We start from the raw sequence: 17,334 nt of genomic DNA, 5'->3' as shown, positions 1-17,334 counted from the left end.
TTAACATTTAGTGTTATTACTGTGTGGGTAGTACTTTCTTCTACCATTTTGCCTTTGGATTTTATATGTCATATCTAACTTTCCTTCTTTCTACACTCTTCTCCACACCTCTTTCTTTTGTGTTTTCGTACCTGTCTCTAGTGCTCCCTTTAGTATTTCTTGCAGAGCTGGTCTCTTAGTAACAAATTGTCTCAGTGATTTTTTTGTCTGAAAATGTTTTAATTTCTCCCTCATTTTTTTTTTTTTTTTTTTTTTTAACATGGGCAGGTACCGGGAATCGAACCTGGGTCCTCTGGCATGGCAGGCAAGCAGTCTTGCCTGCTGAGCCACCGTGGCCCACCCTCTCCCTCATTTTTGAAGGACAATTTTGCTGGGTATAGAGTTCTTGTTTGGCAGTTTTTCTCTTTTAGTAATTTAAATATATCATCCCACTATCTTCTCACCTCTGTGGTTTCTGCTGAGAAATCTACGATAGCCTTATTGGGTTTCCCTTGTGTGTGATGGATTGCTTTTCTCTTGCTGCTTTCAAGATCCTCTCTTTCTCTTTGACCTCCGACGTTCTGATTAGTACGTGTCTTGGAGTACGTCTGTTTGGATCTGTTCTCTTTGGGGTATGCTGCACTTCTTGGATCTGTAATTTTAAGTCTTCCATAAGAGTTGGAAATTTTCAGTGATGATATCTTCCATTAGTTTTTCTCCTTTTCCCTTCTCTTCTCCTTCTGGGACACCCACAACATGTATACTTGTGAGCTTCATATTATCATTCAGTTCCCTGAGTCCCTGCTCATATTTTTCCATTTTTTTTCCCCTATAGTTTCTGTTTCTTGTTGGATTTCAGATGTTCCGTCCTCCAGTTCACTAATCCTATCCTCTGCCTCTCGAAATCTACCATTGTAGGTTTCCATTGTTTTTTTTCATCTCTGCTACTGTGTCTTTCATTCCCATAAGTTCTGTGATTTGTTTTTTCAGGCTTTCGATTTCTTCTTTTTGTTCATTCCTTGCCTTCTTCATATCTTCCCTCAATTCATTGATTTGGTTTTTGATGAGGTTTTCCATGTCTGTTCGTATATTCTGAATTAATTGTTTCAGCTTCTGTATATCATTTGAATTGTTGGTTTGTTCCTTTGACTGGGCCATATCTTCAATTTTCCTGGTGTGATTTGTTATTTTTTGCTGGCGTCTAGACATTTAATTACCTTAATTAGCTTATTCTGGAGATTGCTTTCACTTCTTTTACCTAGGGTTTTCTTACTGGATAAATTTGTTGTCTATCTGTTCTTTGACATTCAGTTCAGCTTTTTCTGGACCTCTAGCTTAGGTTTTGTTTAACAGAGGAGAATTTTTCAGTTCTTGTTTTCTTGTTTCTTGCCCTGCTTGTATGGTGCCCTTCCACCCCACCTTTAGGAGGGTCTACGTAGGTATTATAGACCCCAGCTGGGTTTCCCCGGACTAAACTGGCCTCCTATCAGGGGAAAGAAGTCACCTGCATCAAAGTTTTCCCTGAGGGTGAGACACAGCAGGTTAAAAGACTTCCTGTGTAGTCTCTGGGCTCTGTTTTTCTTATCTTGCCCAGTCTGTGGTGCTTATCTGCCTGCGGGTCCCTCCAGCATAAGATTATGCGGTACCTTTAACTTTGGAAGACTCTCCCTGCTGGGGGAGTGTTGGAGACAGAGGAGAGGTTGTAGGCTGGTTTTAATGGCTTCAAATTACGAAGCTCTGGGGTCTGAATTCCTTGAGAGAGGGATTCCACCTGAGTTGGGCTTTACCCCTCCCCTGGGAAAGGCACAGGCTGGAGACAAGCCCTGAACGGAGTTTGATTCTTTCTATGCCTGGGGCAGTTGCAGGCTGAGAAATCCTGACACTTAATCCAAGGTGGTCAAGAAACACCTTTGTAGAAACACAGCCACAAAAACTTCTGTTTCTTTTTTTTTTTCTTTTTCCGTTATCCCAGTTAGTGACCTCCGCTTTGACCAGGTTTACCTGAGCTGGGGGCCTGTTTTTAGTAGTCAGAATTTGTTAATTAGTGCCACAATTGGTGTTTGGTTGGACTCAGCCCCTGGTGCTGTTAAAGTCTCTTTCCTTTCCCCACTGGGGAGCAACCTGTGGGAGAGGGGTGACGGCCGCTGCGGCTTGGGGAACTCACAGTTCTGGGAAGGCTCACAGCTGGTCCAGCTGATCCAGACTGGGGTACGCCATGTGTCCCGTCACTGACGTGGCTCCAGGAGCTGTTCTGTACTGTTTCTCGTTATTTAGCAATTGTTCTGTAGGACGAACTAAAATGCACACATTGCTAGGCCGCCATCTTGGCCACACCTCTCTATAATTTATTCTTGAGAGGCAGGATGGGTGTTGATTTGCTTCCTTTTAATTATCAGTTTTCAGAGTAAGAAGTTTGGTGCAACAATGACATCACTGGTGACAAATAAGTTTTTTTCCATTCTGTGTATGCACATGTGATTCACATTGGACTCAGGGATTTTTATTTTTCAATATTTTACAATGTATGATCTTTTGTTCATTATTCTTTTTGATGTTTAACTTCCCTTGATTTTTTGTCTACATTTCAAAAAAATAGACATCCATGTGCCTCGCTTATCAGACAGAAGGGGTGACTTAAGTGTGGTTTTCAGATTAGGTCATGATCTTCAACTCCATTTTGCAACTTCATATAATGAACAAGAAAAGCCAAGCAATTAAATTGAAACTGAGCCCCTCAGGGTGGACCATCAGCAGGGCTTTGCCACAGCAAGCAGTGGGTGGATTGTGATTAGAGCTGGCAAGGGCCTTAAGGATATGGTCAGTCTTTACAGTCATCCATAATGTGTCCTGAATAACCTATATCGAAGGTAAACATGTAGAAGTCAAATGACACCCTGTATGGGGGGAGAAGTTAATCCCAGAGAGCTGAACATTCCCATTAACAATTTGTCTTACAAAAACACTCTTCAATGCTCTAATTCCAACTTTTTTGAATGTAATTTATTTTTCTCTCTTCTCTCAACTATAGTCATTCTGTTTTTTTAATTTTTTAAATTAATTTTTAAATTTTTAAGAAAAATATGACAATAAAGAAACACAAATATTCTTAACATATGATCATTCCGTTCTACATATATAATCAGTAATTCACAATATCATCACATAGTTGGATATTCATCATCATGATCATTTCTTAGAATATTTACATCAATTCAGAAAAAAATAAAAAGACAACAGAAAAAAATTCATATATACCATACCCCTTACCCCTCCCCTTCTTTTTTTAAATTAATTTACTTTTTATTTATGGTACATAACCACATACAAACATTCTTATCATATAATCGTTCCGTTCTTGTTATATAATCAATAACTCACACTATCATCACATAGTTGTCTATTCATCATCATGATCATTTCTTAGAACATCTGTATCAATTCAGAAAAAGAAATAAAAAGAAGACAGAAAAAATTCATACAAACCATACCCCTTGCCCCTCCCCTTCACCAATCACCAGCATTTCAATCTACTAAATTTATTTTAACTTTTGTTCCCCCTGTTATTTATTTATTTTTAATCCATATGTTTTACTTGTCCGTTGATAAAGTAGACAAAAGGAGCATCAGATGCAAGGCTCTCTCAACCATACAGTCACTCTGCTACAGCCAAATCATCATACAGTTATCTTCAAGAAACATGGCCACTGGAGCATAGCTCTACATTTTCAGGCAATTCTCTCCAGCCTCTCCATTACACCTTAACTAAGCAGGTGATATCTATTTAATGCATAAGAATAACCTCCAGGATAACTTCTCAACTCTGTTTGGAATCTCTCAGCCATTGACACTATTTTGTCTCATTTTGCTGTTCCCCCTTTTGATTAAGAAGATTTTCTCAGTCCCTGGATGCTAAGTTCCAGCTCATTCTAAGATTTCTGTCCCACATTGCCAGGAAGGTCTATACCCCTGGGAGTTATGTCCCATGTCGAGAGGGGGAGGGCAGTGAGTTTACTTGCTGTGTCGGTTGAGAGAGGCCACATCTGAGAAACAGAAGAGGTTCTCTTGGGGGTGACTCTTAGGCCTAATTTTAAGTAGGCTTAACCTGTCCTTTGCGGGGTTAAGTTTCATATTAGCAAACCCCAAGATTGGAGGCTCAGCTGATTGCCTGTGAGAATATCAAGAATTCTCCACTTGGGGAAGTTGAATTTTCCCCCTTTCTCACTATTGCCCCTAGGAGATTCTGCAAATACTTCCCTAATCACTGTTCAGATCAATCTGTTCGAATTATCTGGGCATCACTGTGGACAAACCTACAAAATCTCATGCCCTACACAAGGTTCCAAGTACCCTAGTGTTCGATTAAGCTGTCTGCGTAAGTTATAGTAGGAAATGCACTAGTCAAAATACACATTTTGTACCAAATAAACATTTTTTGCTTTTCTCATACGTAGGTTAAAGTTTTAAAATATTGATTACCATCTAGTTTCAATACCCTGCATTATTTATAGTCATTCTGTTTAAAAGCAGGGAATAACTAATTGGGTCTGAAGATTTCTCACCATCAGCACTACCAATAGTTTTTATTTTTCTCTCTATTGTTTTCAGTTTGAGGCCTAGACTTCTAAATACCAATGTCAGCCCTTTTGTTTTCAACCTTTTCTTTAATTTGGATCGAATATTAAGAGTAAAATGTGACATTTTCATTTAATTGCCCTAATATGTCATATTGACAAAGATGATGACACTGCCCAGAATCCACTTCCGTTTGGATTCTGCTGCTTGAAAGCCGTGTAGGGTAGCAGCTTATGGCATTCCAAGGAGGCCTAGCTTGGGGTGCATCGTTAGACGGTACATTACGTGAGGGAGGATGGAGAATACATCATTAAGTTCTTGTAAGTTTTTCATTCTTACAGATAAATAGGGAAGGGGGTTACTATTCTGTAGAGAGAGAGGTTTTTGTTTGTTTTTTAAAATTTATTTATTAAACATACCAACATATAAACACAAACATTCTTACCATATGATGATTCCATTCTACATATATAATCAGTAATTCACAATATCATCACATACTTGTATATTTATCATGATCATTTCTTAGAATGTTTGCATTAATTCAGAAAAAGAAATAAAAAGAAAACAGAAAAAAATTCCTATATACCATACCCCTTACCCCTGCCTTTCATTGACCACTAGCATTTCAATCTACTAAATTTATTTTAACATTTGTTTCCCCTATTATTTATTTTTTTTAATCCCCATGTTTCACTCATCTGTCCATAAGGTAGATAAAAGAAGCATCATACACAAGGTTTTCAGAATCACACAGTCACATTGCGAAAGCTCTATCATATACAATCATCTTCAAGAAACATGGCTACTGGAACTCAGCTCTATATTTTCAGGCAGTTCCCTCCAGCCTCTCTGTTATGCTTTATCTAAAAAGGTGATATCTATTTAATGCATAAGAATAACCTCCAGGATAACTTCTTGATTCTGTTTGGTATCTCTCAGCCATTGACACTTTATTTTGTCTCATTTCTCTACGAGAGATGTTTTGACATCCTTTCCTGACTCAGGTCCCTGAGCTACGGAAGAAATCCCGCCGAGAGTACCTGGCCAAGCGGGAGCGAGAGAAACTTGAGGATTTGGAGGCAGAGCTGGCTGATGAGGAATTCCTCTTTGGGGATGTGGAGCTGAGCCGCCATGAACGGCGGGAGCTCAAATACAAGCGCCGCGTGCGGGATCTGGCCCGGGAATACCGGGCAGCAGGGGAACAGGAGAAGCTGGAGGCCACGAACCGCTACCATATGCCCGAGGAGACCCGGGGACAGGTGAGGCAAAGGGGTGTCTGCTTTAGGCCTGGTCTCTAACATGAGGGGAGGGGAGGCTTCAGGGAGCTGGGCAATACCTTGGCTGGCCACTTCCTTGACTGGTTTTCCCAGAGGCAGGAGCAGTGGTCGGGGAGGATGGGACTGGACAATGAGGGCATCCTCTGTCTTTCCGTCTTCATGTGCCCCTTTTCTCCCTAGCCGGCACGAGCTGTGGATGTGGTAGAGGAAGAATCGGGTGCCCCTGGGGAGGAGCAGCGGCGCTGGGAAGAGGCCCGTTTGGGGGCAGCATCTCTGAAATTTGGGGCCCGAGATGCTGCGTCCCAGGAGCCCAAGTATCAGTTGGTGCTGGAGGAGGAGGAGACCATCGAGTTTGTCCGGGCCACTCAGCTCCAGGGCGATGAGGTGAGAGAGGGAGAGCTCTGGGGATATTCTGAAGAGGGTCTGAAGTTGGCCCTAAAGCTTACTCCCTTTCTCCTTCCTTAGGAGCCATCAGCCCCACCCACTCCAACTCAGGCACAGCAGAAGGAGTCCATCCAGGCTGTGCGCCGCAGCCTCCCGGTGTTTCCATTCCGTGAGGAGCTCCTGGCTGCCATTGCTAATCATCAAGTCCTCATCATTGAGGGCGAGACGGGCTCAGGAAAGACCACCCAAATCCCCCAGTACCTCTTTGAGCAGGTATGGTCATCTACATCTTCCAGGTTGCTGGGATATCAGGCATTGACAAGCACAATCTTGTCCCAGCTCCTCTTATATAATATTTTGATAATCGTTCAGCTGTCTTTTCCACTACATTGTGAGTTTCTGGAGCATGAGGACTATACATTTTTCATATTTCTTTTTCTCCTGTCCCACCACAGTGTCCATACCTGGTAGACATTCAGTTCCTGCTTGATGAAAGATTGTATAATTGGGAGGGATGGTAAAGTGACCCACATAGTGTGTGTGTGTGAGAGAGAGAGAGAGAGAGAGAGAGAATGTGGACCTCTGCCACACTCTACACCATATCCAGTTCAGCTTCTTTCTGCGGGGCCTAAAGAACGAAGAGTTAAAGGACTAATTTTCTTGCTTTTTAACCTTTTGTTTTCCTTTGCTTCTGGGTTTTCCCCAGCTGATTTCTCCTTTTCCAGCCCAAATCTAAGCAAACCCTGAATTTAATGACCAAAGGGCTAGGACTGCCAGGACTGGGTGAGGAACTCCTCTGAGGACCCTAGGTCTCAGATCCCATCCATTTTCCCTTCTTGTCTGTTTTTCATCTTCTCTCTATTCCCTTCTTTTCCACTGCTTTTGCTCTGCTTTTACAACTTCTTTCTCTGAATTGTGCTGACCTCCAAGGGGATATTTAGCAAAGAGAAAACTTCTTTCTTCTTTGTCATTCAGGGCTACACAAAGAAGGGTATGAAGATTGCCTGCACCCAGCCCCGGAGAGTGGCAGCCATGAGTGTAGCAGCCCGGGTGGCCCGGGAGATGGGAGTAAAGCTGGGCAATGAGGTGAAGTCTTTGGAAGACTGAGGGGGTGGCGGGGGGAGCCTTTGGTGTCTGGACTCAGGGCCTTGCACCATGAATCCAGCCCCCTTCCTCTAGACCTGTATTTCCTTCAGAAACTACTAGTCCATTCTTGGTTACTAATGGCCCCCTTGACCAGGTTGGCTACAGCATCCGCTTTGAGGACTGCACATCAGAGCGAACAGTTCTCCGCTACATGACAGATGGGATGCTTCTCCGGGAGTTCCTCTCTGAGCCTGATCTTGCAAGTTACAGGTACGTACAAGGTCCCCAGTCTCCCATGGGAGAGCCACCCACCTGCTCTCCTCCTCGTCTGATGTTCCCTACGGTTTTCCAATCCCATCTCCTCCTCTAATCTCTGGCCTTTCTTTCATTACTTCCCACCCAGCCAATTAGGCTATTGTCCCCTGTTAAAGCTACAAATTATTGACTCTTTATGGTTCAAGTGTTCCAAGAACTGCCTTTTAGGTACCATGGAGGTGGGTACTGTAGAAGAGACTACAGAAAAAGCTCTTCCTCCCTCTCTAATCATTTTTAGAGTTTAGAAAACAACCAGGATGGTAGAGTACTGCTGTGGGGGCTTGAGATCCTGCCATGTAAAAAATGTTGGAAGGAACACAGGATACTCTGCTTAAGAGTGGAGAAACTCAGGGGAGACGTCATGGTTCACTTTAAGTTTGTAAAGTGCTCTTACAGGGAAGGAGGAATCAGACCTGTTTTGTGCAATTTCTGAGAGCACAACTAGGAGCCATGCAAGAAGGTACGGGGAGATAGATTTTAGCTCATATAAAGAGCCATGGAATCCTTAGAGTGGCCAGATGTCGCAGAGGCTGTCAGAGTGCTTGGACCTAGGCTCTTGCTCCTCTGGCGCAGTTCCTGGCATGGATTAGTCTGTGAAATAGATCTACTCAGTACTAGAAATGGCCGAGCAGGTTGGATGAGTCTGCATTGAGGAGGTGACATAAATTCGTATATGTGATGGGGGGGGAGGTCAGGCCAGCTGGCCAGTCTTTTCAACTCTTAGAGACTATGAATTTATGGTTCTGGAAGAGCACAGTAGTATAGTCAGATATGATTTGTCCCTTACAATAGTTTCTGAGAAATGTGGAAGACCATACAATTCAAGACTGTTTGTAGGGTGGGGTTTTCCCATTGAGCCAGTCTGCTTTGTGAAATGCCTGAGGACTTCACCATCATGGTCAGGGTTAGGTACAAAGGTATGGGAGTGGTGTGCGCCTGCAGGCTTGATTGCACCCCAGAAAAGCAAAGCATAAAGGGAGAGAAAGGAAATGCAAATAACAAAATTGGGGAAAGACTAAGACGTCTGCAGTGTCCTCTAAGAGTTGGGGTAGAAAGGCTCACAGTGTTCCTCCATCCAGAGAAGAGAAAGCAGGGCCACCAGGGATGTCCAGCAGCTCTTGTACCATAGGACCCTGGGGGTTTCTGGGTCATTTGAATGATAGCAGCTCAGTTGATCAGTTCATCTCCATCCAGCCTGGCAGCCCAGCCTTACGCAGAAAAGGCCTTGCCCTCACTTTTATTTTATTTTATTTTATTTTATTTTTTTACTGTGGAAAAGATTTATTAGTCTGTACAAGTTGGTTTTGATAAATTATTGGTTACTTGCTACAGTAAATGATCAAGTTTTCATTGCAACAGTATCTTCCCACACATATCAGAATCTGGAAGCAATATGCCTTTCCAAATTGTCATTTAGTTTTTCTACCCCACCCCCAAAACACAGAAATAGGTTTTTAATAATGACTAGACATTTAGAAAGTCATAAGATACAGGTCTTCATAAACATTAAACAAGCTACAATTGAGGTACTTAGACAAACACTACCAACATTTATGGAAAAAAGCGTTGGACTGCAAAGTGGTAAGTACTGTATGAGTCACAATGAACACACTACTCATGTTCTTGTGAAACCAAAGATGGGGGGGAGCTCTTATTGCCATTCTGTCAATACTGCATAACCCAACAGGCTGTGCAAAGGGGCCACTCATCCAGTGTACCTTCCACAAAATTAAAAACTCCAGGTAAGCAACTGAGTTACTCATTGAAGTAAATTAAAACATAAGACCAAACTGCTTTAATGTATCAATGCTAGTTTAGAAGTATCATCAAAACAAAAAGAGATTTAATTATAAGTGGCCTGGGCTACATTCTTTAATAAGAATTTTGTGTAGTACTAAAAGAGAATCTGCCAGGACAAGTTCTAGAAAAGCTGTGGAATCATATTTTGCTAATCCTGAAGGACCAGTGTGATAATACCTGTACACGTCCCAGTGTTTCCAGAAGCTCTACATGCCAAGTAATTCAGTAACTGATAGGAAGATGTAAGCAAAGAGGAGACCAAAAGCAGACCTTGTATTAACATATACTGGATGGATAGATTTTTAAATTACATGATAAATGTAATTCATAAAATCAAATGTACTTATACAAGTACATCTATTTTATGTTACATAAAAAACTGTAGACTGCAAATTATGCATGCTTACTATAACATTTTACCTGGGAAAGCCGGTGAGCGGGATTTCTTGCAAATATTTACTGCCATGATACAAAACAAATATGTGCAAATGTCAAGGTCCCTAAAAGAGCAGTTAGTTTATATACAGAAAGATGTCATTATCTGATCAAATATGCAAGAGATGGAATTTCCCAGAGTTTATAACACAGAACAATAACCACCACAGGTGCCTCCTCCTTGGCCTTCTTCCCTGTGTGAGTTTTACTCCTTTATTCTGGTTCTCACTTTCCCACAGTCCAGGTGTCTGAATGATCTTTTCAACAAGTTCCTCAATGGCACATTAGACACTATCACAGGTTTTTGCACTTGCCTCTATGAATAACATGGAATGCTTCCGGGCAAATTTCAGGCCTTCATTTGTATCAACTTCACGATTTTCCTTATCAATTTTATTTCCAACTAGCATGTTTACTATGCCATTTCTTGTGCAGTATGTTTCCAATTCATTTAACCAATTATCCAGTTTAAGAAAGGTGTCTCTTCTTGTGACATCATAAACTAATATAACACCCTGTGCACCTCTATAATAGCTGGGAGTTAATGTTCTAAACCGCTCTTGACCAGCAGTATCCCATGTTGCAAGTTTAGCCTTATTTCCATCCACTGAAATTGTTTTCACCTTAAACTCAACACCTATTGTTGCTGCAAGTTCTGGATCAAAAGTATCATCTGTGAACCTCAAGAGCAGGCTCGACTTGCCCACCCCACTTTCGCCGATGATGAGGATCTTAAGTGTGGTCAGCACGTCCTCGTCCATCCTGACCAGCTCAGCTCCGAGCCCAGCTGGCCGCCACGGTCCGCCTCTTAACCCTGACTTTTATTTTTAAATACAGCTATCCTTACTTGTGCTTCCTCTTTTTTTTTTTTTTTTTAACTTTTGTTATTGTATAGTATAACATATATACAAAGCAAAGAAATAAAAAGCAATAGTTTTCAAAGCACTCTTCAACAAGTGGTTACAGGACAGATCCCAGAGTTTGTCGGCTACCATACGATCCTCTTATATTTTTCCTTCTAGTTGCTCCAGAATATAGGAGGCTAGAGGGCTTAAATACTTTTTTATCATCACAATACACTTTTTTTCCTTCTTTTTTTGTGTGAACAATAACATATGCAGAAAAGCTATAAATTTCAAAGCACAGTACCCATGGTTCCTTGTAGAACATATTTCAGACTTTGGCATGGATTACAATTTCACAATTTTAGGTTTTTGCTTCTAGCTGCTCTAAAATACTGGAGACTAAATGAGGTATCTTTTTAATGATTCAGCATTCATATTCATTTGTTAAGTCCTATCTTCTATGTATAATTCCACCATTACCTTTGATCTTTCCATACCTCTCTTTGGGGTTGTTTTCGCTATGGTAATTCTCAAATCTTTTTTTTTTTTTTTTGCCTGTATCTGCATTGGGGATTTTATTTTAACCTTTTTCCATTTTTTTTTTAAATCTTTTGATCATTCCATTCTACATATATAATCAGTAATTCATAATATCACATCGTTGCATATTCATCATCATGATCATTTCTAAATTTTTGATACTGGAAGGGTCTATCACTAATATAGGGTAGAGAGATGGAACTATCTGATGTTCTGGAGAGGCTGGGCTAGGTTTCAGGACTTACCTGTACCAGGGACCCATCTGGAGGTTGTAGGTTTCTGGAAAGTTACTCTAGTGCCTAGAACCCTTGTGGAATCTTATATATTGTCGTCGGTGTACTTTAAGATTGGCTGGAATGCTCCTGGTTCGGGGTTGGCAGGTTATGACAGGTAGCAAGGTCTACCTGAAGCTTGTGTAAGAACAACTTCCAGAGTAGTCTCTCTACTCTATTTGAACTCTCTCTGCCACTGATACTTTATTAATTATACTTCTTTTCCCCCATTTGGTCAGGATGGAATTGTTGATCCCATGGTGCCAGGTCTGGATTCATTCCTGGGAGTCCTCTCCCACGTCACCAGGGAGACTTTCACCCTTGGATGTCATGTCTCATGTATGGGAGAGGGCAATTATTTCACTTGCAGAGTTGGGCTTAGACTGAGGCCACATCTGAGCAACAGCAGAGGTCCTCTAAAAGTAACTCTTAAGCATGCCTATAGGTGGTCTAAGCTTCTCCACTACCTATGTAAGCTTCACAAGAATAAGCCTCATGATCGAGGGCATGGCCTATTGATTTGGGTATCCCTGAGGTTTGACATAGTATCAGGGGATTCCCTGATGGTAAGGTTTAATAGCTCCGTAGTCTTCCTCCCCTCTCTCAGGGGACGTTGCTAATACTTTTTGATTATCTGCTTAATATACCCTAGGATGTTTCCAGGCATTACAATACAGGATTAAAGGACCTCTTTCTTATTCTGTGCTTCCTGTGTTTCAGTTGTTCAAATGAGCTGTGCAGATAGGTTGAATTAGATTATGCACTACAGAAAATTTCAGTTCCAGATCAAATAAATCTGTCTTCCATTGGTCTCGAAGAGTATGTGTGGTTCTAAAATATAGACACTATCTTCCATACCGTTGTGTTCTGAATTACTTTAACCCCAACCTGTCTGGCTTCATTCTTATCTCTAAATATCAGGTTATATATATAAACCAGCCTCTCAAAATCCAGAAATAATAATCACCACTCTGGACTTGATGTGTCTCCTTTAAAGGCTTACAATCTAGGCCCCTGTTTTCTTATAAGCATTTTCTAAAGGTGGCCATACCATTGTTGTTTTTTTGTTTCTGGCTTATTTTGTCTCACCAAATGTCCCAAATGTTCATTCACATCGTTACATGCCTCATGACGTTGTTCTTTTTGTAGTAGCACAACCTTCATTCATAAGTATTCACCATCGTTCACCAATCTACTTCCCGTCACTGTATCCCTCGGCCGCCTGCATTCATCAGGCATCACGTATAGGGCCCGAAATCCACAGTCCATCAACATTCTCAATTTTAGATAATTGCATTGTTCTCAAGAGACCGAAAACCAATAAACACACCCTCACCAAATGGGAAATCTAAACCTCATCTTAACTCTTGTCCTTCACCCCATTATTTACCTCTGCTATTCCTGTGGTAATGCTGATGGTTTCCTTTTGAGCATAGCTCATAGGATGCAATGGTTTTCCCCCTGTAGTCTGGACTTAAACACTCTTTGTACAGGAGTCATATCTTTGAAGCAATTCTTATGAGAATTCATTCATATTTAGAGTGTGAGTCAGTGGGACACGTAGGTCTATACAACCCCTTTCAATCTTCTTCATCTTCAATATGGTAGTATTACTTCTAGACCCACTAGAGAGTCATCTTCGCTTCTATCTATTCCCTTGCATTGGAGTTCAGCCTCATTACCTAATGGTTCACCCATCTCTAGCTTCTATGTATCTCTAAGTCCTCTATATTCTGTATTACAGGCCTCTGATTATACCTTTATGCTGGTCATAAAAGTGGAATCATGCAGTATCTATCCTTTTGTGTCTGGCTAATTTTGCTCAGCATTATGTCCTCAAGTCTCATCCATCTTGTCATGTCCTTTAGGATGTCATTTTGTCTTACTGCTGCATAATATTCCATCATACATATATACCACATTTTGTTGATCCACTTGTCTGTTGATGGGCATTTGGTTTGTTTCCATCTTTTGTCGATTGTAAATAATACTGCTGTGAACATCAGCATGCAAATATCTATGTCGTTGCTTTCAACTCTTCTGGGTATATACCAAATAGTGTTATTGCTGGGTCATAGGGCAACTCAATATTTAGTTTCCTAAGGAACCGCCAAACAGTCTTCCATAGTGGCTGCACCATTATACATTCCCACCAGCAGTGCATAAGTGTCTCTGTTTCTCTGGGACTATAAATGTTGTTTATAGTTTCTCGTTTGTTTAATAGCAGCCGATCTTATAGGTGTGAGGTATAATCTCATTATATTCTTGATCTGCATTTCCCTTATAGCCAATGAAAATGAGCATTTCTTCATGTGCTTTTTTTTTAATAAAACATTCTCTATATTTAATTTCAACCTTATAATAGATTGCAGAAAGATGCTTATGAAACAAATACAACATTTATTTCAGTACATGTCTTTAAATGATAGACTTATAAGTATGTAAAGAACTATATAATAAAAAGTTTCCAAACGTTGCCTGTATGAAATCAGGCAAATTTTACCATAAGCAATAAACCATTCCAAGCCTTCAAGATAGTTTATATAGCTGCACCAGCATGACAATAAACTTTTACCAAACAAACAAAAACAAAAAAAACCCAAACAAACAAAAAAACCTTTGTAGTTTGTCTGCTGCAAAATAGAGGGGAAAAAAGTATAGGCTTGATGGAATCACAATAGTTAGTATAATTTAAGGGAAAGAAAGGCGTAATAAAATTTATGGCGCTTTAATGTTTAAAAAAGTAGAGCTTTGCTATTTTGCTTGGTTCTTTGGACACTGCATGATTTAACAAAATAAAAACTTGCTATGTAATCTTGCCATCCATCAGTTAGTGGCACCATTCAAGACACACTGCAAATAAATGGCCATGTAGTGTACCATTTTCCACTCTTCATGTGCTTTTGAGCCATCTTTATTTGGATTGTTTGTTCTTTTTTTATTGAGTTGTATGATTTCTTTATATATACAGGAAATCAAACCTTTGTCTGATATGTGATTTCCAAATATTTTCTCCCATTGAGTTGGCTACCTCTTTACCTTTTTGACAAAGTCTTTTGAAGTGCAGAAGCATTTGATTTTGAGGATTTTCCATTTATCTATTTTTTCTTTTGTTGCTTGTGCTTTGGGTGTAAAGTTAGGAAGCTCCCTCCTATTACTAGGTCCTGAAGATGTTTCTCTACATTTTATTCTAGAAGCTTTATGGTGCTAGTGCTTGTATTTAGATGTTTAATCCACTTTGAATTAATTTTTGTGTAGGATATAATAAGGAGGCCTCTTTCATTCTTTTGACTGTTGATATCCAGTTCTTCCATGCCCAATTATTGAAAAGAATATTTTGTCCCAGTTCAGAGGATTTGGGGGCCTTGTCAAAAATCAGCTGATCATAGATTATGTGGTCTATTTCTGCAGTCTCAATTCGATTTCATTGGTCACTGCTTTTATCTTTTTGGCAGTACCATGCTGTTTTGACCATTGTTGCTTTATAACAGGGAGTCAGGGAGTGTTGATCCTCCCACTTTGTTCTTGTTTCTCTGAATGTTTTTAGCTCTTCGGGGTCTCTTTCCCTTCCAGACGAATTTGGTAGTTAGCTGTTTTTCCAAATCTTCAAAGTAGGTTGTTGGAATTTTGATTGGTACTGTGTTGAATCTCTAGATTGATTTGGGGAGAATTGACATCTTAACTGTATTTAGCCTTCCTATCCATGAGCAGGAAACGTCTTTCCACCTATTTAGATCTCCTTTGATTTCTTTCAGCAATGTTATATAGTTTTCTGTGTACAAGTCCTTTATGTCCATAGTTAAGTTCATTCCTAAGTATTTGGTTCTTTTAGTTGCTATTTTGAATAGAGTTTTTTCCTTAGCTGACTCCTTAGCTAGGTCATTGCTTGTGTATAGAAATGTCACTGATTTTTGCACATTAGTTTTATATCCCGCCACCTTGATGAATTTGTTGATTAGCTCAAGTAACTTAGCTGTAGATTTCTCATCATCTAAGTATAGTATCATATCATCTGCAAATAATGAGAGTTTTACTTATTCCTTCCAATTTAGATGCCTTTTATTTCTCTGTCCTGCCTGATTGCTCTAGCTAGAACTCCTAGCACAATGTTGAATAATAATGGTGACAGTGGGTATCCTTGTCTTGTACCTAATCTTAGAGGGAAGGCTTTCAGTCTCTCTCCATTGAGAGTGAAAAACTGGCTGTCAGTTTTTCTGATATTCCTTTTATCAAATTGAGGTAGTTACCTTTGATTCCTACATTTTGGAGTCTTTTTATCAGAAAAGGATGCTGAATTTTGTCAAATGCTTTTTCAGCATCAATTGAGATGATAATGTGATTTTTCCCTTTTGATTTGTTAATGTGCTATATTAGATGAATTGATTTTTTTGTGTTGAGCCATCCTTGCATTCCTGGTATGAACCCTACTTGGTCATGGTGTATAATTCTTTTACTGTGCTGTTGAATTCGATTTGCTAATATTTTATTGAGAATTTTTGCATCTATGTTCATTAGGGAGATGGACTGTAGTTTTCCTTTCTTAAGCATCTTTACCCAGTGTTGGTATTAAAATGATTGTAGGTTCATAAAATGAATTAGGTAGAGTTCCTTTTTCCTCAATTTTTTGGAAAAGTTTGAGCAGGATTGGTGTTAGTTCTTCCTAGAATGTTTGATAAAATTCCCCTGTGAAGCCATCTGGCCTTGGGCTTTACTTTGTAGGAAGATTTCTGATGATTGATTGAATCTCTCTACTTGTGATTGGTTTGTTGAGATCTTCTGTCTCTCTTAAGTCAGTGTAACTTGTTTGTGTATCTCCAGGAATTTTTCCGTTTCATCTGAGTTCTCTAGTTTTTTGGCATATAGTTGTTCATGGTGTCCTCTTATGATTTTTTTTATTTCTTCAGGGTCTGTGGTAACACAACCCTTCTCATTTCTGATTTTGTTTATTTACATCTTCTCTCTTTCATTCTTTGTCAGTCTTGCTAGTGGCCTATCAATTTTATTGATTTTCACAAAGAACCAACTTTTAGTTTTATTGATTCTATTCTTTTGTTCTCCCATGCATTTATTTCTGCTTTAATCTTTGTTATTTCTCATTTCTTATATGCTTTATGGATAGTTTGCTGTTCTTTTTCAAGTTCCTCCAGGTTTGTTGCTAAGTCCTCGGTTTTTGCTCTTTCTTGTTTTTTAGTACAGGCATTTAAGGCAATAAACTTCCCTCTCAGCACAGTTTTTGTTGCGCCCCATAAGCTCTGATAAGTTGTATTTTCATTTTCATTCATCTCCAGATAGCTACTGATTTCTCTAGCAATTTCTTCTTTTCCCACTCGTTTAGGTGTGTGTTATTTAATCTCCATATATTTGTGAATGTTCTTGTTCTTAGGTGGTTATTGAGATCTACCTTCATCCCATTGTGATCAGAGAAAGTGCTTTGAATAATTTCAATAGTTTTAAATTTACAAAGACCTGTTTTGTGCCCCAGCATATGATTTGTCCTGGAGAATGTTCCATGAGTACTTGAGAAAAATGTTTAACCTTGTGCTTTGGGGTGCAGTGACCTATATATGTCTGTTAGGTCTAATTCATTTATCAAATATTTTTGACATCTCTGTTTCCTTGTTGATCTTCTGTCTGGTTGTTCTATCTATAGAGGAGAATGATGTATTGAAGTCTCCTCCTATTATTGTAGAAACATCACTCCCTTCTGTTTTGCCAATGTCTGTCTCATGTACTTAGGAGCTCCTTGATTGGGAACATAAACATTTATGATTGTTGTATGTTCTTGGTGAATTGACCCTTAATTAGTATATGGCGTCCTTCTTTGTC

At 39.8% G+C, this 17,334-nt stretch overlaps 1 protein-coding gene and 1 pseudogene across 1 annotated transcript in view; one reads left to right on the top strand and one right to left on the bottom strand.

The window, feature by feature from the left end:
* DHX16 (DEAH-box helicase 16) overlaps window positions 1-17,334 on the top strand; it is a 43,185-nt gene that overhangs the window by 12,881 nt on the left and 12,970 nt on the right. Inside the window, exons 5-9 of the mRNA XM_077161214.1 lie at window positions 5,559-5,813; window positions 6,012-6,215; window positions 6,297-6,488; window positions 7,191-7,301; window positions 7,456-7,571. Of these exons, the coding sequence (XP_077017329.1) occupies window positions 5,559-5,813; window positions 6,012-6,215; window positions 6,297-6,488; window positions 7,191-7,301; window positions 7,456-7,571 (878 nt within the window). The remainder of the gene's footprint in view (window positions 1-5,558; window positions 5,814-6,011; window positions 6,216-6,296; window positions 6,489-7,190; window positions 7,302-7,455; window positions 7,572-17,334) is intronic.
* LOC143684348 (ras-related protein Rab-18 pseudogene) lies at window positions 9,451-10,662 on the bottom strand (annotated as a pseudogene).

Source organism: Tamandua tetradactyla, chromosome 5, assembly GCF_023851605.1.
Source record: "Tamandua tetradactyla isolate mTamTet1 chromosome 5, mTamTet1.pri, whole genome shotgun sequence".
In the NCBI taxonomy this organism is placed as follows: domain Eukaryota; kingdom Metazoa; phylum Chordata; class Mammalia; order Pilosa; family Myrmecophagidae; genus Tamandua; species Tamandua tetradactyla.
The sequence above is the reverse complement of the archived record's forward strand: the minus strand, read 5'-3'. Positions and strand labels throughout refer to the sequence as shown.